The following is an 18499-nucleotide window of genomic DNA, read 5'->3' as shown; positions in this document are numbered from 1 at the left end:
CAGAATCATGTTAAGTTGCTCACAAATATCATGATCAAAATAACGTTACAAATATAGTTCTACGGAGGTGACTAATCTTGATGAATTGAGCGTTTAATTACGTTAACTGAATTTACGTCTATCAATACGGATTAATATATTACGTGAAATCGTAAGGTATATTCCATTAATATGTGCTACATTATACAGAAATAGACGTATAGTTTGGTAACGTGAAAAAATAAATGTGTGATCAGACTTACAATTAAATAAAACCGGATATTAATTTAGCATTTGTCGGATGGGACGAGCAGCGTTCATATTTGATAATTTCACATATTCAATTTTAAATGTCATTTGCTGTTACAAACGAGAATCCAACATTCCATTAGGAATTATTAATTTTCGCGAACACGCAAAGTTGTAAATAACCTATTCATCGATTTAGACCAAACACCAATAAGCCATAAATAATCTTCGTTAATAACACTTGACGAGAATTTAAAACAAGTGGTACCAATTTGTCCAGTTTGTCATCCACTTTCTGAACATTTATCACTTTCATAAGTACAATTATAATTTATAGATTTCCAAACAAATGCAATGCTTAATGCAAAATGTCTATATATATATATACATATTTATTGATAAATGTATGAACAATTCTCTCAACATTAATGATGCAGTTTCATTATAACTAACAAACAATTATTTATCAGAACATTATTTATCAGAGATCAATCTTTTCGTTATATTCTTAATTATTACAAATAATTTTTAATTGTAATGTACCTTTTTAATTGTAACACTTAAAAAGTATTGCGTGTTTGGACTGTTTTATTGTATTAAAGTTCATTTTAAAGGTCTATGTACGTTCAGTCTCAACAAATTACGAACGTATGGTCGACGAAGCACTCGACTATAGTATATTCTAAAGTCAAGGTAGTTCCTGATCAAAGGAATTTACGTTAATCAACTTGCTCTCTCTCTCTCTCTCTCTCTCTCTCTCTCTCTCTCTCTGTTGTTTGATACAGATTTAACTACTACATTCATGGTACTACGTTTTCATTAATTCGTAACAGGCCATAGTGTATACCATATATACAGAGAGAAGTGAAACTGGGCCTGTTAATTTAATACAATCATTTCAGAGATTTGTGAGTTCTATATAAAATATGTCTCTGAATTACCGTTATTTCTTTTGATAAGACTACCTAATATACTCTTTTTTCCATCACAAATGAAATAATTACATAAATTACATAGGTACTCATATTAATGTATTTTATTATACTACTTCCACTTCTATTGTAACATTGTTTCATTAGAGGCATAGAGTGCTACGCAAATATTATTTTATTATGCCAAACTTGATTGCGGCTTTGTGTTGGAAACAATACACATGAATAACTGCTGTTGCGTTAAAATAACTATTTAAAATAATTATTTGGTAACGTTAATGTAGTCACATTACAAATCCAATTAATTAACGTATTTTATGATCAATATCAAAGGCATGAGTTATTATTTACATATTTCAATTGTTCTCAGTGATTAAATTGATTTTTGTTTGGTACTTTAATCGAATTTTTTGTGAAAATTTCAAAATATATAAATAGAAGATGAATGCAACCAATCATGAATAGACTGGATTAATTATGACTGGATAATCAGTGGTTTCACGATAATTGCAATAGTTATATATTTTAATGATTTATTTGCACATAATCTGACAATTATACTAAATAAATAACATAGTATATGTACATAACGCAGTAATGAATATGAAAGCACAGTGTTCAAATATATCAATATAATTTGATATCAAGGTGCATGTAATACTTATTATAACTCATAAATTATTCTAAAATTGTAGATAAACTAGAGAGAGAATAAGGTTGACTACAACGCACAAGTACAAATTTGTTTCAAGAAATATAGTCAAAAATTAACGAAAGAAATACTTTCATAGCTATTTTGTTTCACAAACATAATTATTTATATAATAATTATTTATATACATATATAGAGAGAGAAAGAGAGAAAGAGAGAAATATCAATTCTTTCATTTAAATATTTATAACTATTATCAGGATAAAATCTAACCTAGTTTAATCGTTATTAAATTAGTAGTATAAAGATTAAAAGAAAATGGCATTTATAATATTTGTCAAATATACGTGCTTCTAAATTGTATAAAAATCATTCTCGTGTTCAAATTATAACTCCTGTACCTACTATAATACGTTTTAAAATTATTTCAAGTTGATCGTTAAAGATCATATTGTACAAGACAATCGGTTCTTCTTAGACGATTAATCATCTTTTCGACTAGTACTTGGCAGAGCAGCGAAGTACTTGTATTTAATGAAATAACGTTATATTATAGGAGTATTTTCTGAATCAAAGAATATTTTCTCTGATTAATCGAATTAAATTATCGATTATTCATATATTAAGGATTATGAGACTTAAATTACATATGCGGCTACCACCGTCGGAAGTGAAATTATATTAGAAAATTCATTATTAGAATTTTATTAGCAATTTTAATTTTAATGACAGATTTCTAATTATTGCGATATATTATCTTTGAGTTAAAAAATCAAAGTATCCTTATTTTTATGTTAAAAACAACTAAAGATAAAAAATTCTTTGAGGAATAAAAAGCATAATCTAAAGTGTTTACTTAAATTCAATCCCTGCACTATATATATATATATATATATAGTCTTTTAAAATCTCAATTCTGTGTTATGACCTTGATGCTTTTTGCTTAAATTGGATCAGATAAAGTCAAATAGAAGAAATATCACACGAAATAAAAAACTAAAACTTTCTATTGTACTTTGTATTTCGAAACAATAGAATATAACCAAAACGAGGTCAGTCGGTCAAGCGTGTTTGTGCGTGAGATAGGTCGGACTACATTCATGGTCGTCGTTTTGCTTTTCGCTTTTCGAAAAATGTGCGTGTGATAAAGACGCAGAAATAAATTTAGTGGGAAAGAATAACGTGACGTAACTAGATGATAGTAAAAAATTGAAGTTACGTGTACCGTTTTATTCCAACGATTAAGCGATAGTGCATTCGGCAACGAGATAAGCTTAATGGTACTGACGAATAAAAAATTCACTTGATTTTACTGGATTATTGTAACTTACAGAATACGACGCTGATTGCTCATCGATATTTATTCGATTAGCTAATCTGCTAATACGATCGCTTTGCAAAATTAAAAAAAAAATAAAATTGGAGAAAAGCAAATTGAAAAAAGAAATACATTGAATACGTATAAACGGTTGTTATTTCCATGATTATTATTTTGTAACTTTCAAATAATTGAGAATAATTAATTGTATCGTGTTAAGAGGTACTATGTGGATGTTAACAAAATAAAAGACTTTTAAAAATTTCCTTTAATAATAAGGAAATAAATAAGGCAAAAAATTGGAATATTTGTTTATTAGGATTATTATTTATCATGGAATAATTGTTTGTGTTTCAGCTATCTTAGACTCGCTTTGTAAGGAGTTTCTTTCGGTGAACGTATCGGCCATCTTATACCTTATGAACTATGAACAATACGGACGCAGCACGGCCAGCGCTCAATATTTTCTTCAATTGGCCGGTTACTTAGGAATTCCTGTGATTGCATGGAATGCTGATAACTCTGGTCTGGAGAGAGTAAGTTATTACAACAAAAATGAAAAAAAGTAAAAGAACTTATTAATGTTCCTGCGCGCAAACAATATCTGTAGGTGAATTTTTCATTACGTCAAAGAATGTCTCAAGTTATATTGAAATATACGAGATAAAACATGCAATTTGCAATAAAGCAAGTTCGGACTATTTACTTTTCTCTCTCTGCACATAAAAATATTTTTTATAAAAGTGAAATTAAAATTGAACTGAAATATAGTTTGTGTAAATAAACATATAGTTCGTATACTTCGTCAACATTCGCGAAACATAACGGGAATTCCGTTGGTTTGTAGCGGGCGTCACAGAGCAGTCTGCAGCTGCAACTGGCACCGTCGCTGGAACATCAGACCGCGGCGATGCTGAGTATCCTGGAGAGGTACAAGTGGCATCAGTTTAGCGTAGTCACCTCGCAAATAGCTGGTCACGACGACTTCATACAGGCGGTCAGAGAGAGAATTTCCGACATGCAGGACACATTCAAGTTCACCATACTGAGCGCCATTCTGGTTACCGAACCGCACGATTTGCTCGAGCTGGTTAACAGCGAGTCTCGAGTGATGCTACTGTACTCGACCAGAGAAGAGGCTACTCATATCCTGACCGCTGCCAGGGATTACAAAATTACCGGCGAGAATTATGTGTGGGTCGTAACGCAAAGCGTTATCGAGAATCTACAAACTCCCAGTCAGTTTCCAGTCGGAATGTTAGGTGAGTAGCAAAATTATTCGTATCTATATATTCGCGGTCATTGGATTTGCAAATTCTCCTAATTTTAAAATACCATGAGGTCTGTGTGTACGAACTTCCATTCAAACTGTGCGTGAACTATAATCAATATTATAACGTTCACGAAAATAAAAAATAGTGACATATTTTAATTAAATTTACAATTGTTATATAGTGTTAGACTAAAATTTTCTGCGATAATTTTATATCTGAGAAATTAAGTATTCTTCTATCGGAAGCCTTATTTCTCGTTTTATAATTAATTATAAAAGAAGATCAAAATATATTCACAAAATTTAAGGATTATGTATATCAAATACGTATTTATTACATTTTAGTCTAAAACTACATAAAAATTTAGTTTAATTAAAATATATGTTACGTTGAAAATAAATTAAAAATAACTATCTTTTATAATTAAAAGAAAAACATAATACGTATGTATGTACACAGCAACACGAAAATAATTCTGGTTTAATCATTACACAGAATTCATTTAAAATAATATCTAATCTCACATCTCTTTCGAATGTGCTAGACGTCGCGGTAAAATGGAGTATTTACGTCGGTTACACATATGTTAACATTCAGAATACGCCTTTTATTGGTAAGAATGCATGGCTTTCGGGTGGGTAAACGGGAGAGTTATTCACACCGTGACCAGAATCGCGGAAACAGAAAATTGATTTCTTCCTTGAGAATTTTCTAAGAATATCCTTGAGAGAAAAATAAATTCGTCGAATTCCTTCTGGTGAATCATGTAGAATAACATAACTTAGATTGAATCTCTCGCGTCTGAATTTCTGCGAGCTAGCTAAAACTAGTGCGGTAAACTCGTTCTATGTATATAAAACATAAACACCTCGTGCTCTTAAACACGATTGCTACGAATCAAGCAAAGCAAACGTTGCTTGCTTGTATTTAATATTCTCTGTCTTTTCCTTTCGCAAGTTCTTTCTGTTGCAAGAGTATATATGTTCAACTATATTCATCCATATAAATCCACATTTATCTTACGTTAGCTAACACGAAAAAAAGTAAGAATTTTATGTGCTTCATCAAAAAGATGTTATACACTGCTTGTAAAACTATCTCGTGAAATTCAAGATTTTTCTCTATCTCGCTAAATTGTCAAAGAATATCTCGTCCTGAAATATACTCAAACAATATAGAAAATTTTTGTTGACTTGATTTTCACGGGTCAACTTCTGGTCGAAGAAAAAGAAGAAAACAACTCTAGCATGAATCGCCAATGCCAACGTTTCTCAGCTTTGTACGATACATACATCGATTTATCTTCATTTTTCTCTCTCTTTCTCGCATCCTGCTCACACTTTGATACTTATGGAAATGTAGTTGGCGCAGTATATCGCATAAAAATCTGGTTGAATAAAATCTTACAAAGCGCAAGTTCTCCGTGTTTCTATACGAAAAAAGATATATTCTTTGAACACACACACATAAGAAAGAGACAATCAATATAAAAATATTTTTAAATATAAGCAAAGTAAAATCAACAGCAAGAATAACGAAAAAATTTATTTGGTAAATTTGGATGAAATTCTTCTATTATTTTTATCTGTTTATTTTATTAAGTCATATTATATCTACAAAATTCATTTTTCACTTATTTCTTAATTAAATTATAAATAAATATTTGGTATTTTAAGTTTAAAATTGTATTTTTTAAACAATTTTTGATATGAACATAATCGTAAAATTATTCAAAAATAAACAACCAAAAAAATATCAAATCGAATTGAAGTCCAGTTATCTCAAAAATCCAATTCTTATAAATCGGAAGTTAATGCGAAATTATTAATTATCAAAAAGAGTTTAAGCAATAAACTCTATATTGAAAATAAAAATCCGTGTCTCATAAATTATTTTTAAGCTCATTCGGTTGTTCGCCCGTTTCTATCCGATTATTATCGGTAAAAGAAAGCAAAAAAAAGGAATGGAAAATCTTCTTTACATTGCAATGATTGAATTGGTATCGTGCAAACTGATATAAATCCCGCTGGTAATAAAATTGCTTTAATAAATCCGCCCGATATCTCTTTGCTGCAGGTGTACATTTCGATACGAGCAGTGAGAGTTTGGTAAGCGAAATCACCACGGCAATCAAGGTCTACGCTTATGGTGTCGAGGACTTTGTCAATGATCCGAAAAATGCGAATCGAAGTCTGAACACTCAACTGAGCTGCGAAGGCGTCGGTGAATCACGATGGAGCACAGGGGATCTATTTTTCAAGTAATTTCACATAATTTGCTAAAATGTGGATAGATTTGTTCATGCATTATTCACACGAAACTTTCTAAATAGCAAGACTGGAATTTTCTTCGAATGGTATTACAGGAAATTTTTACAAACTTTGTAATAAATTAACAGAATTTTGTAAAAATATTCGAGAATTATATCCTTGGGTTAATGCAGTATTTTATTTATTTTATATAATACAAAATGATATGATTATATAATTACAAAATGAAAATGTTTATTTTATTAAATGATTTAAATTTATTATACATTATTTAATAAATTTAATATTATAATCTTATTATATTAATATATACCTATGTATACACATACATCATATTTAATATTTTATATATAATATCTTTCAATATAATTTTTACAAAAGCTTACATTTCTTGCTTTATACATTATATTCTCTCTTCAGATATTTGAAGAATGTTTCGGTCGAGGGTGATCAAGGAAAGCCAAACGTAGAGTTCACTCAAGATGGTGTGTTAAAGGCGGCGGAGTTGAAAATTATGAACCTTCGGCCTGGAGTTAGCAAACAGCTCGTCTGGGAGGAGGTAAGTTCAAATCATCTTGCATGCACTTTACCAACCACGAAACTTTATCTTCCGGAAGCTATTGCTAGTCGCGACGCGAGATATGATGCATCTCTGAACGTTCAGGAATAAATACGTGAAGACGAACGAATAATTAAATCAAAGCGCCGAATATCAAGATTAGAACCTCCATGGCACTCTCGCCAAACAAAACTGAATATTGCGATGCCATTAATGCAACGAGACGTTTGCATATATTTGCATAAAGTTGTATAACAGAAAGAATTTTTAGTATAAAAATTGGGTTAAAAACAAAAACACACTAACACTAATTTTCTATTATATTCTAGCGAAAAAAATACTTATACGCTGGAAAAAAACTTTTTTGACCAGCGAATTATTATGACATGAAAAACAGAAATATCAAAAGTTAATTAATAATTTTTTTATTTATTACATAAGATCTTTCTAATTATATATTTATGAATTAGACAAATTTTTGTTAGAAGTAAATATATATTTTATATGTTTTTAGTATATAATCGATGAAAAAAATTTTCCAGTAAAATCGGAGTTAAATAAAACAAAGTGGGAAAATAAACTCACAGGTGCAACATTTCGTTAAATCAAAACTGTTGAAAAAAAGAATGAAAACACGCAATGGGCAGAAAGTTTTTTTGTCGTGCACGAGTTGGCTTCAAACTGAAGAAGCGTTATCGAGTAAAAATGTAGAATTTATCGCCCTCTCTGTCGAAAAGGCTCAAAGGGGTCACGCTATATATAACTTCGTGATCGTCTCTTTCATTACATTGGATTTACGGAGCTGAAGCCGCGGAATTGCGGTAAATTTTAGCTTCCTTTTGCATCCGGCGCCGATGACGTTCCTTTTGCAATCTGCTCATCTGCTGCGGAGAACCGCAAAGTGTTACACTATTAATCGGCGGAATAACTTCATATCATAATCCGTATCTTTTATCGTTTTCATTGTGCGGCGCCAAATCATTCGCGATAATAAATTAATGCGACAGTGCAAGCTTTCAATAAATCTTGGACCTATCACAGGTATGCTCTGCTTAGTTGATGCTTTCTAGAAATTGTCAGACCTGAATAGCTCATAATCGCGTTATGAAATGCTTTGCAAGATATTTCAGGACGCATCCGTTTCCTTCATAGAAACGGTAACACGATTGTCACGTACGCAGTAGTGGAGGTACTACTGCGTGGTGCTTTGTGGTAGATAAAACTAATATAGCATCCCTTAACGTGCGCAATGGAAATTTCCGACGAGGAAGATATTGTGTTGGAAAAATTTTCTTTTCCCTGAAGTTTATGATAAGTTTTGCATAAAATATTAGATACTAGAAAATTTATGATTTTCAAATGGCCGTAAACGTAATTTTAAATGTTAAACATACTTATACCATCTTACCATTATCTTTTTAATTACTGTTGTTATATTTTTATCAGTAATATTTTCGAAAATTTAGTTTTATTATTAATTAAATTGTTACCGTTGAATTAACTAATTAATTTATCAAAATATCGTGTTCTGATAAATTATACAAAATAAGCGTGACATAAAATGTTTTGCAATTGGATTTCTGCACAATCTTTATTCTACATATTTTTCCAAAATTACCATCGTATTGTAATGTATCATTGAGTGTCCGTTGAGATTTTTCCTACGTTTGCAAGTTTTACAGCGGTATCGAGTTTCACAAGTTTGATGGGAATTTCGTTAGAAATGCCAGCGAAGTTTAACTCCACCTTTCGACATTCCTCTTGTGACACGAATCCATCTCTGTTCAGTGAACCGTTTCATCCAGGAAATTCTTTCGTCACCTCATTAAAGTTTGAAACGCTTGCGTTGTGAAAATCACGACGTCTCGACACAGACAAGAATTTATCATCCATCCGCTTCAGTAAATTCGTCATTTGTGGAGAATGAGCTTACAAGATAGACATCAAGATAGACTTTTTTACCGAATAGCTGATAAAACTTTTATACTTTGTGCTGGCTATTCATAATACATTATGATGCGCACCGGTATACCACTCTACTTTGATGAAATGTTGTTCTAATATTGATGTTCGATATTAACTTTAGAAAGTCTCGAATCTTTTTCGTATAATACTATTTTTATAGTCTAGAAGTCCATAACAACATTGAAAAAATATTAGAAATGTGTTTATTATTCTTCATTACATAAATATTATTTATAATATTTATAAAACTAATTTAATCGTGTGTTATTTCTTTCTATTAATATTTTTTTAATAAAAAATTAATATAAGATCACGATACAACGATAACCCGCAAACCCTTTGACATCTCATAAGATCAATTATTCTTTAAATTGCGCTTTTCTAGAACTTAATTAACTTTACGATAAGATCATAAAACTACAAGATTTAAGTTAAGATATATATCATGTTTATTGAAAATGATGTTGATATTTTGTGTTTTGTTCATTAATCAATGCAAAAATGATCAGGTAGAGATTAACGATGCAAGTTTTAATGCACATAGACCTTTATGCGTTTGCATTTTTAATATATAAATCTAAAAGCTTTTATAGTGAGTATAACTGTGAGTAATTAATTTCTCATATAACTTAACAGCCATTTTACAAAAAATCTATGAGTATGTAATATAATAAGAGTTAGGAATGTGCTATAAATTAAGTTTAAGAGATATATAATAATTATTATAATATTAAAAAATGAATAACTTATTTAAGATAATATACCTTTAAAATACATCTAAGCACTATTTAAATGTAAAGAAGATGCGATTGTGCTACTTCTGTTCAAGCCTTATATTCGTTGTGACATTTATTTGCGCTTATCTTGGTAAGGCTGTAATTAAAATCCTATTAATTCAGCACCTAGCTCGTCACGTAATGAAAGCTGCGCTAAAATTTCATTTGCTGCCCTGCAACCAACGCGGCGGAACACGGAACTTTGTTACGCCAACACGCGCGACCTTTTCGATTCTAGCGATTCGCGTGGGCTAGTCACGATTTTAATTATTTCTTTTAAAGATGATCATCTCGACACTTTGTTCCTCTAAAGACTAGAACCCATCGCGTGATATTTCAACCACGCTCGTCGACGTCTCATTTCTAATTATATCTTACGTCTGTATCATGTCAGCGCGAATTATCACCGACAGATTTCAGAGTATCAAGTTCTCATGTTTCTGTTTATCTCATTTTGACAGTGACATCCTTCCATTTCACTGTGCTACAAATAATTAATTGGAGATATCGAAAGACGGACTTGATATTTCCTGGGCAAGACCAAGCTGACAAGTTGATAAAGGAGAACAGGATTACAATGTACAGATGTAAAGGAAAACGCATTTTACAATTAAAATATGAAGTATTTACATTTTTTTATGTGATTTGTTTAATGAGAAATAGCCGTTATGAGCAACTGAATATAATACATGTTTTTTACAGAAAATATTGGATCTGGGATATTAATAATATTCTCATGTCATATGTACTTCAGCAATGGCATAAATAATGCTATTAAATGCAAGCTACCTTGTATCACGAATTCAATAAAATTTTAAAATTGAAATATTTTGCATTTTTATAATGGCTGTGAAATCAAGTTTACAACAATTCTAAAAAATTTTAATATCTGAAGGAAATTATACATTGTTAATATTTTAGAAATATTATTATGTATAATAATTCTTCTATGTAATTATAAATATGACACAATATATTAAATTCATAATGAACAAATTATTCCTTAAAATATTTTTTAAACTTAAATTTTACAAAACAATTGAGAAATTATATCGTGCTAAGATATACGTACTCGTATGTGTGTATGTGTATATATATATATATGCTAATTATATTGCGTGAAATACATTTGAATTATGTTAATATATGTATAAAAATTATATGTTTATGTAATATCTTCTCTCTCTCTCTCTCTCTCTCTCTCTCTCTCTCTCTCTGTTTATATGTGATAGAATTTTTCTTTCACGAAGAAATTAAATCTTATATTAGTTTGCGGTATTTCTTCGTTGATATCTTTGATTACAGACTTTTACAAGGATGAATAGATCTTCTGATTTATACATACAGTTGTTCGCGTAGTAACTTGAAGGAAATTAGATCTTCCTGATATCAATCCTTATATACAAAGGACGCCAGGTGTTCATGACAAAATTTCAACGGTACCAGTGATGTATCATTTTCCGGCGTGCGCATGTTTCCCGCACATTTCGCTACTAAATTGCCGGCCTTTTGCAAAATAAGCGGATTATATCGGATCAAAGTCTGCTCGATGCGAGCGGTATCGCGCGTGAAACGCGTCGATCGGCTAATCACGTTAGGTACATCCACTAAATTCCAATTCTCGACGCAAGAATCGCACCAAACTCGCCGGAACGCAGTTTACTCCAGAACCTGCTGTATTCGCGCAATCGTGCGAAATTAGGTCGTCACTTAGGAAGCTGCATGGAACTAGAATTAATTAGTATGCATGCATCAGAGCGGGATAACGTGCGATGTGACTCCGACAATCAACTATACACAGATAAACGTATTTTCGACGAATACTCGACTATTTAGTCGATATTTCAAACATACCTTTGTGTATATGTCTTTGATGTTTTCTCTTTCTCTGCCGCTTCTTTTCTTTCTCAGTTCTCGTTTTTACAGAGAGAGAATGAAATAAATCGTATTAAACGCTAAAAAAATTGCTCTAAATATAATATTTTATTATGTCTAGTCTATTAATTTCTTGTTTTTTCTTTTTCTACAATTTTTTTACTATTGTTACTTTTTTTTACTATTTCTTTTTTTTTCTTTGATTTTTAATCAAGTTATTGCTAATTACAACTGTATTCTGATAATTTTTGTCTTACTTAAATATTTATTAATGACTTCTGTATTTCATTTATGTCTTATTAATTTATAAAATATTTTTTTAACTAATTTATGTTGTTTGTTTTGCATTTATGTCTTATAAATTTTTATGATATTCAAATTGTTTATTTCTTAAATATTATATTGAAAATTAATATTAAAAATTATGTAACCGAAATATATGAAAAAAAATTACATTAAATAACAAATAAAAATAATTAAAAAATATTTTAAACTCAAATAAATGATCAAATTTATTATTATATTTCTTGTAATATAAACGTGTATATGTAGTTCACAGCAAATTGAAGATAAAAAGATATTGATTGTTGGTCAAAGGCGCGAGTAATTTAATAATGCCGGTAACCCAGAGATTCAAAATTCAAGGTAAATATGAGCAATTCACCTTGAATTTCATGTTCGTTAAAGTGGCAATTTTAACCAATTATTATCTTCTCATCTTCTGAAATAGCGTATATTATTTTCGGATGTTGGCAAAGAATATAGAAAAAATATATATATGTTCTCATAATCGATATGTTTTGCTTCATGCCGGTTGTATGAACTACAACTAATTGGAAATATTTCTATTTTAAAATATTTAAACACGAGCAAAAAGATTTTAAAATGCAATTACTATAACTTAATTAAAAATTAAAAATTTAGAAAAATTCTTTCTATATTCATTTTTTATTAAAAATTAATTAATATTAAGTTAATAATATATCGGAAACATTTTTATGTTGCACGCGCGCGCAGTATTAGATTAAATGTATAATGAAACTTAAAAATATTTATTAAATAATTTACTTGGTAATAAGTTATACAATATATAATTTAATTAATAAAATTATTTTCATTACGATACGTATAGATTTCGAGAAACAAATGATGTAATTAATTAAGGTAGACATATGCAATTAATTTCCAATAATATAAATAAACAGAACACTATATATAACATATAACATATTTAACAATGATACATGATGTTAATTGATTAAGTTATATATATTAAAATTTGTATGCAATTAATTAGGATGTGCAATAATTAATAGAGCGAACATGTACAAAGTCGAATATCGATGACCCCTTGAATAGCTCGCCAAAATCAACAGCAACGTTAGCAAAACGTTGACAATCAATTCTCATGCTATTCACGATGATCATTTCCGACCTTCGATATACCATTCGCGTCACGTTACTTTCAAAACGTTAGATTTTTTACAGCGTGAAAGGTATAACGAAATAGTCTGCGATATAACCTACCGATTTTGCGCCAAAGTGGTTCTTTATTTTTTACACTGCAGCTATATCGATTTTTTCCATAGCGCCCTATATCCTTTCAAACAAAAACGCATTCCAGAGAACCTTGGCAATCCGGAGGATTACATTGAAATCCTCAGTGCGAAATCAAGCAAGATAACAAAAGGTGACCAAGAAAGAAAAATCAATTAAGTCGGTAGAATGGTGTATCTGAAGAAAGGAAGAACTATTTACTGAATACCTTATTGGAATATCTAAAATAATTCAATAGATTTTTCAATATATTTATTGTATGCTGCAGATTGAATTTAATAGAAGACAGAAATGAATGATGATGGAAATTATAAACTTAACGAATGGTAATGTGATGGAAATGAAACAATTAATTTCTCGGAATAGCAGAAACTTTTTAACGCAAATATGATTATCATATAAATACACATATTTTTATTTATAAAAGAATTTTTATTTTAGATTGTAATACATTTAATAATAGCACAAATCAGAATTACGCAACTTATAATCATGCAAAAATCATAAACGTTATTTTGATTTCATATCTGTACTTTCCAACAAACTTTTGTAATAACTCTCTCATGTTATTAGCACTTTAACGAGAACATTTCGTAGAACTTCTGTCTATATCTGTAGCTTTCTTGTCAACACAATGCCGTTGTGTTGAGAATAAAGGACGAGATGAACCACTCTCTCATGCAAACATCATGCACAACGTCGGGTGGTAATCGGTGCTCGTCGTGTCTAAATGGTTAGCTGTAAGCATGGGACGAATAATTAGTCAATTATCGGAAACAGCGAAACTGTGTAAGCTTGCATCCAGAATTAACTATCGACAATATAACATCGCAGGGTCACTCAAAGCTTTTCAATATCGCTATCAAAGCGTGTGATGTATGCACATGAGTGATGACGCACGTGTGTATCCTAAGACACGCGCGATGTGTACAGCGTTACGAACTAATTAGCGAAATTGTTCGAATAGTGCTATTTGATGCTCCCATTTACTCATCGATGGTTAATTGCCTTAGAATAGAGAATCGGGAAATTAGAGAAGTAGATTGAATTTATTTATCGGCAGAATAATTATTTATACGACACATTCGACATTAGATCTGTAACGCGTTATTTTGTGCATTATTTTATATTTGCGATATATTTATTTATAAATAACTCTATCGACATTTCATTTGCATAAACATAAACAGATTACATTCTCAAATAATTTGTGTTGCATTAAATTTGATATGTTTCTCTCAGATTAACAAACAGCTATATTGAATTTGTATATTTACAAAATAATTTATTTATTCTTAGCATCTGACTTTGTTTCACATTATTTATATTTATTAAATATTATTACAGTACATTTTAAATGTATTTTTGTTAATAATTATTATATCAGTGTAGAATTTTATTTTTACAATAAATTATGATAATATTCTCTGCGATATAAAATTTCTTATATGATTTCTAATTTAATTGATTGAAAAAATTATTATTTAATTATTACTTAATATAACAATGTTAACTATGAATAATATAATTTAACACAGCGCGGACGTAGTTCGTAAGAAAAGCGGCAGAAAACAACACTATATACATTATATACTATGATGCTTTATCATTTTATTTGACCAAAAAATCCAGACCCTGTAGCAATTTAGAGTGCGATAACTCGTCAAATTTCCGGCGGAAAGAGTATCGTGAGCGTGCACGTGTCGCGTATGCTTTTTCTCCTGCACCATGTCTCTTGAGTTACGTTCTTTTCCATTCGCATTCTCAATTGCAATGCCCCGGAGCACCATGGCCCACGAACGAGCTTAAAAATTGTCTATCCCTTCGAGAAGGATGTTTTCAAGCGGAAATTTAAGTCGGAAGTTTTATAGATTAGAGCACCGTAGCGGACTTAACAGGATAACTGGAACCATGCCAAATACTGAGGGATGTATTGCCGCAAACGGTTCCAGTAAAATGCGAACAATGTATATCCTTAATCCCCGTTTCCCCATGACCTAACTGAGCTTATCGAAGAGACAGCTATTGCGGGAACTTTATATCACGGTCGGAATCCGGGCGGGCCAATTAACCTTTTCTAAGACCGCTAGTATTCTTAACACAACGAATTCTCCGTGAGTTTTTGTATCGTGCACAGTTGAATTTTTTAATTATATCCGGAATAATCTAAGAAGAGAAAGAAAAATGACGACCAAAATCATATTTAAAAAACACACTTTCTGATAACAGATTGAAAAATTTAGGACCATATTGCGTTAAGCAAATCGTTTCGTTCGACGTTCAATCTCGTTTTTTAAAATTTTATAAAGATATATTTTCAATCAAATATAAAATTAAAAAATTTAGATATTGTACATAGGATGTCCCAAATTTAAATATCAAAACTTCGGGAGCGTATAGGGGATTGGTAAACTAGAGAAAAAGTCCTTTAGAGATATCCTTATTTTTGCTTCGTGTTGGAGAAAATCATAAAAAAATACAAACGTAGTTGCTTCGTTCTCGCACTGTCTCTGAAGTATTAACAACGTTGAAATCGTACATAAAAACAATAATATTCTTTTTTCTGGTGAAAACTTTGTTTATATTTCTGCCTTTCTCCTATAAATTCATCAGTTACTCATCAAAAGCCATCGAGTAAATTACTCCTGTTACAATATATCGCGTACATATTCTAACTTTGAATATGCTGACATAGTTTTCGTGTATGATTTCTGCAACGGTAATACTACAGAGGCGGTGCGAGAGTATGCGCGTCGATTTCCAGAGAGAAGAATGCCGAATCGGTGAATCATTACGTTGATCAGATTAGTATTTGACTGCAACGCGAGTTGTTCATATTAAATGCAATGCTTGCATTGTTGCAACAAGTCAACATTGTGAACAATATCGACGTTAAGCAAATGACACCGTGAATAAATAAGTGTGAATGAATAAGTAATAAGTAATATACAAAAATGAGAATACGTTTTATCTTTTTTTGCAATTTTCTCCATCACGTTCCTGAAATTTTGAAATTTAAATTCTGGACATTCTGTATATTCTTTTGTTGTCCACAATATATAAAATTGCTTTCACAATTCTCTCATATATGTAACAGAACTTTTTTTTTATAAATTCTTAATTTTGATTTGATAATTATTTGTATTGTAGTTTCTAAATTTATTCTATATGAGCTGGATTATACGTATATCTCACACATCAATAATTTGTATTTTTCATACAAATGAAAATATAGGTACAAAATTAACAAATATACATACTTAAAATGACATTAATATACGAAGAACAATGTTCAACATATTTGAATTGTCACGTATACACATTAACCTACAGTATGTCAACCTGCATATCTCATAACTGTAACTGCCGCTATTATTGTGGAAATTTCAGGTTTCGTCACGGCGGAACAAACTGGTTAACAAGGATGTAACTGCTAACGTGTCACAATCTAAATAGGCGGCAGAACTTATAATTAGAGAATGATGTACCAGCGAGAACATGATAATTAGGAGATACCACAAAATTTTACAGTACATCACGTTGATCCCACGTCAAACGAGCGTTTGCAATTGCCCTGACGAGAGAAACACGACAGAATATCAACGTCAAAGAACGCGTTACGGCGTATCTACGTGCACAGTTAACACGATATAATCTCGACTCGTGTAATGAACTTGTAATCTGTTGATTAATTCACATTAATGTAGTCATTAATTCATCACTGGCGCTTTGTAGCTGGCATCATTGCATATGACGTTTTGCGAAATATTTCTTAGTAGAAGTTTAATTTCCGAGTCTTTCCTGCGGTTTACTGACCTACGTTATATTCGCGATTTAAATTAAGCTGAATAACGAGCAAGAGCAGAAGAAAATACGTATTTTTTATCCCATTGTTAATTGTTACCGCGAGTTAAAATGAAGATACAATTTCGGTGAATATCGGGCTTGAATATCTGAAAAAGAAATGAAGAGATATAACAGTCAATGGGAGATCTTCATTTATATTTGTAGTTCATTTATATTTGCATTTCAGAAATGATTTTGACTTATTAAAATGAGCATTAAAATCATTGTCTTAATTAATTATTATTTTTATATGTCGGATCAAAAGATTAAATAGAACATAATACATGTATATCCGATATTTCTCTTATACAGTTTGTGACATCATATCCCAAAATTTATGATTATCCCTCGTATCCCCTCAAAATGTGATTCTGTTTGTCGAACATCCTGTTTGACGTCGTTTTCATTAATCTCTCTTCGATCCTGCGTAACCACGTTAACGCATAAAATACGTACGCGCTTGTCGTAATTCTGACGTAAACGAAAGATTTTCCATAACGGAACGCACAGAACACGGCGACTGCATGCATATTAATTCACAGGCGCAAAACATGGTCGATGGGTATGCGAGCGAAAAGCCCCGAATCTCGGACTTTTTAATCATGCATGCATAAATCACTTGGATGATCCTCCTATGGATGGCCTTCCTAGAGAAAACGGTCGATATTGATTGAAAGGTTACGCGTTTTAATTTTTTTTCGCGTTCTTTCTCGACGGTATAAAAAGTGTACGATCATACTACACGGGCGTGATATGAATTTTCATGACAACATGCTCGGTGCAACCTACTCCCCCGTGCAGTATTGGTTTCTAATATGTAGATGTCTCGCGCGCATCGCCATCGAGAGCTTTACATATTCAGAAGTTGAGCAACACTCACACCGGAGCAATGCAATTTCGTTTTATTGGCCCCTCGCACCTGAAAAGTTGCTACGTATTCTACAAGAAGTCATTTACTTCCTTCGCTGTAGTACATGACTGCCAAATAAATTTTGGCGGGTCAACAGAGACAATAACTATTGACAACATCGCGCAATGCATACGATGAAATGACGGAAATGTACAGAGCGAGCGTTATATTGACGATGTAAATAAACTGTCCTAGTTTGGCTTCTTGTTCACATCGAAGTAAAATTACCTCTTTGAATAGAACGTTTTGGAATGTTTGGAATAAATCAATTTGCGTTCGAATGCACTCGATTAAACGCATCTCGCGAGGATCAATGAATAGTCGATGAAGTGTGACA

At 31.1% G+C, this 18499-nt stretch overlaps 1 protein-coding gene across 1 annotated transcript in view; it reads left to right on the top strand.

The window, feature by feature from the left end:
* The window catches only part of Nmdar2 (glutamate ionotropic receptor NMDA type subunit 2), an 82229-nt gene that overhangs the window by 37891 nt on the left and 25839 nt on the right, over positions 1-18499 (top strand). The window contains exons 3-6 of the mRNA XM_018452830.1: positions 3488-3666; positions 3978-4392; positions 6481-6664; positions 7095-7233. Coding sequence (XP_018308332.1) covers positions 3488-3666; positions 3978-4392; positions 6481-6664; positions 7095-7233 — 917 coding nt within the window. The remainder of the gene's footprint in view (positions 1-3487; positions 3667-3977; positions 4393-6480; positions 6665-7094; positions 7234-18499) is intronic.

This window comes from Mycetomoellerius zeteki, unplaced genomic scaffold (assembly GCF_001594055.1).
Source record: "Mycetomoellerius zeteki isolate Tzet28-1 unplaced genomic scaffold, Tzet1.0 scaffold35, whole genome shotgun sequence".
NCBI lineage: Eukaryota > Metazoa > Arthropoda > Insecta > Hymenoptera > Formicidae > Mycetomoellerius > Mycetomoellerius zeteki.
This window is presented reverse-complemented; position numbering and strand designations above follow the sequence as displayed.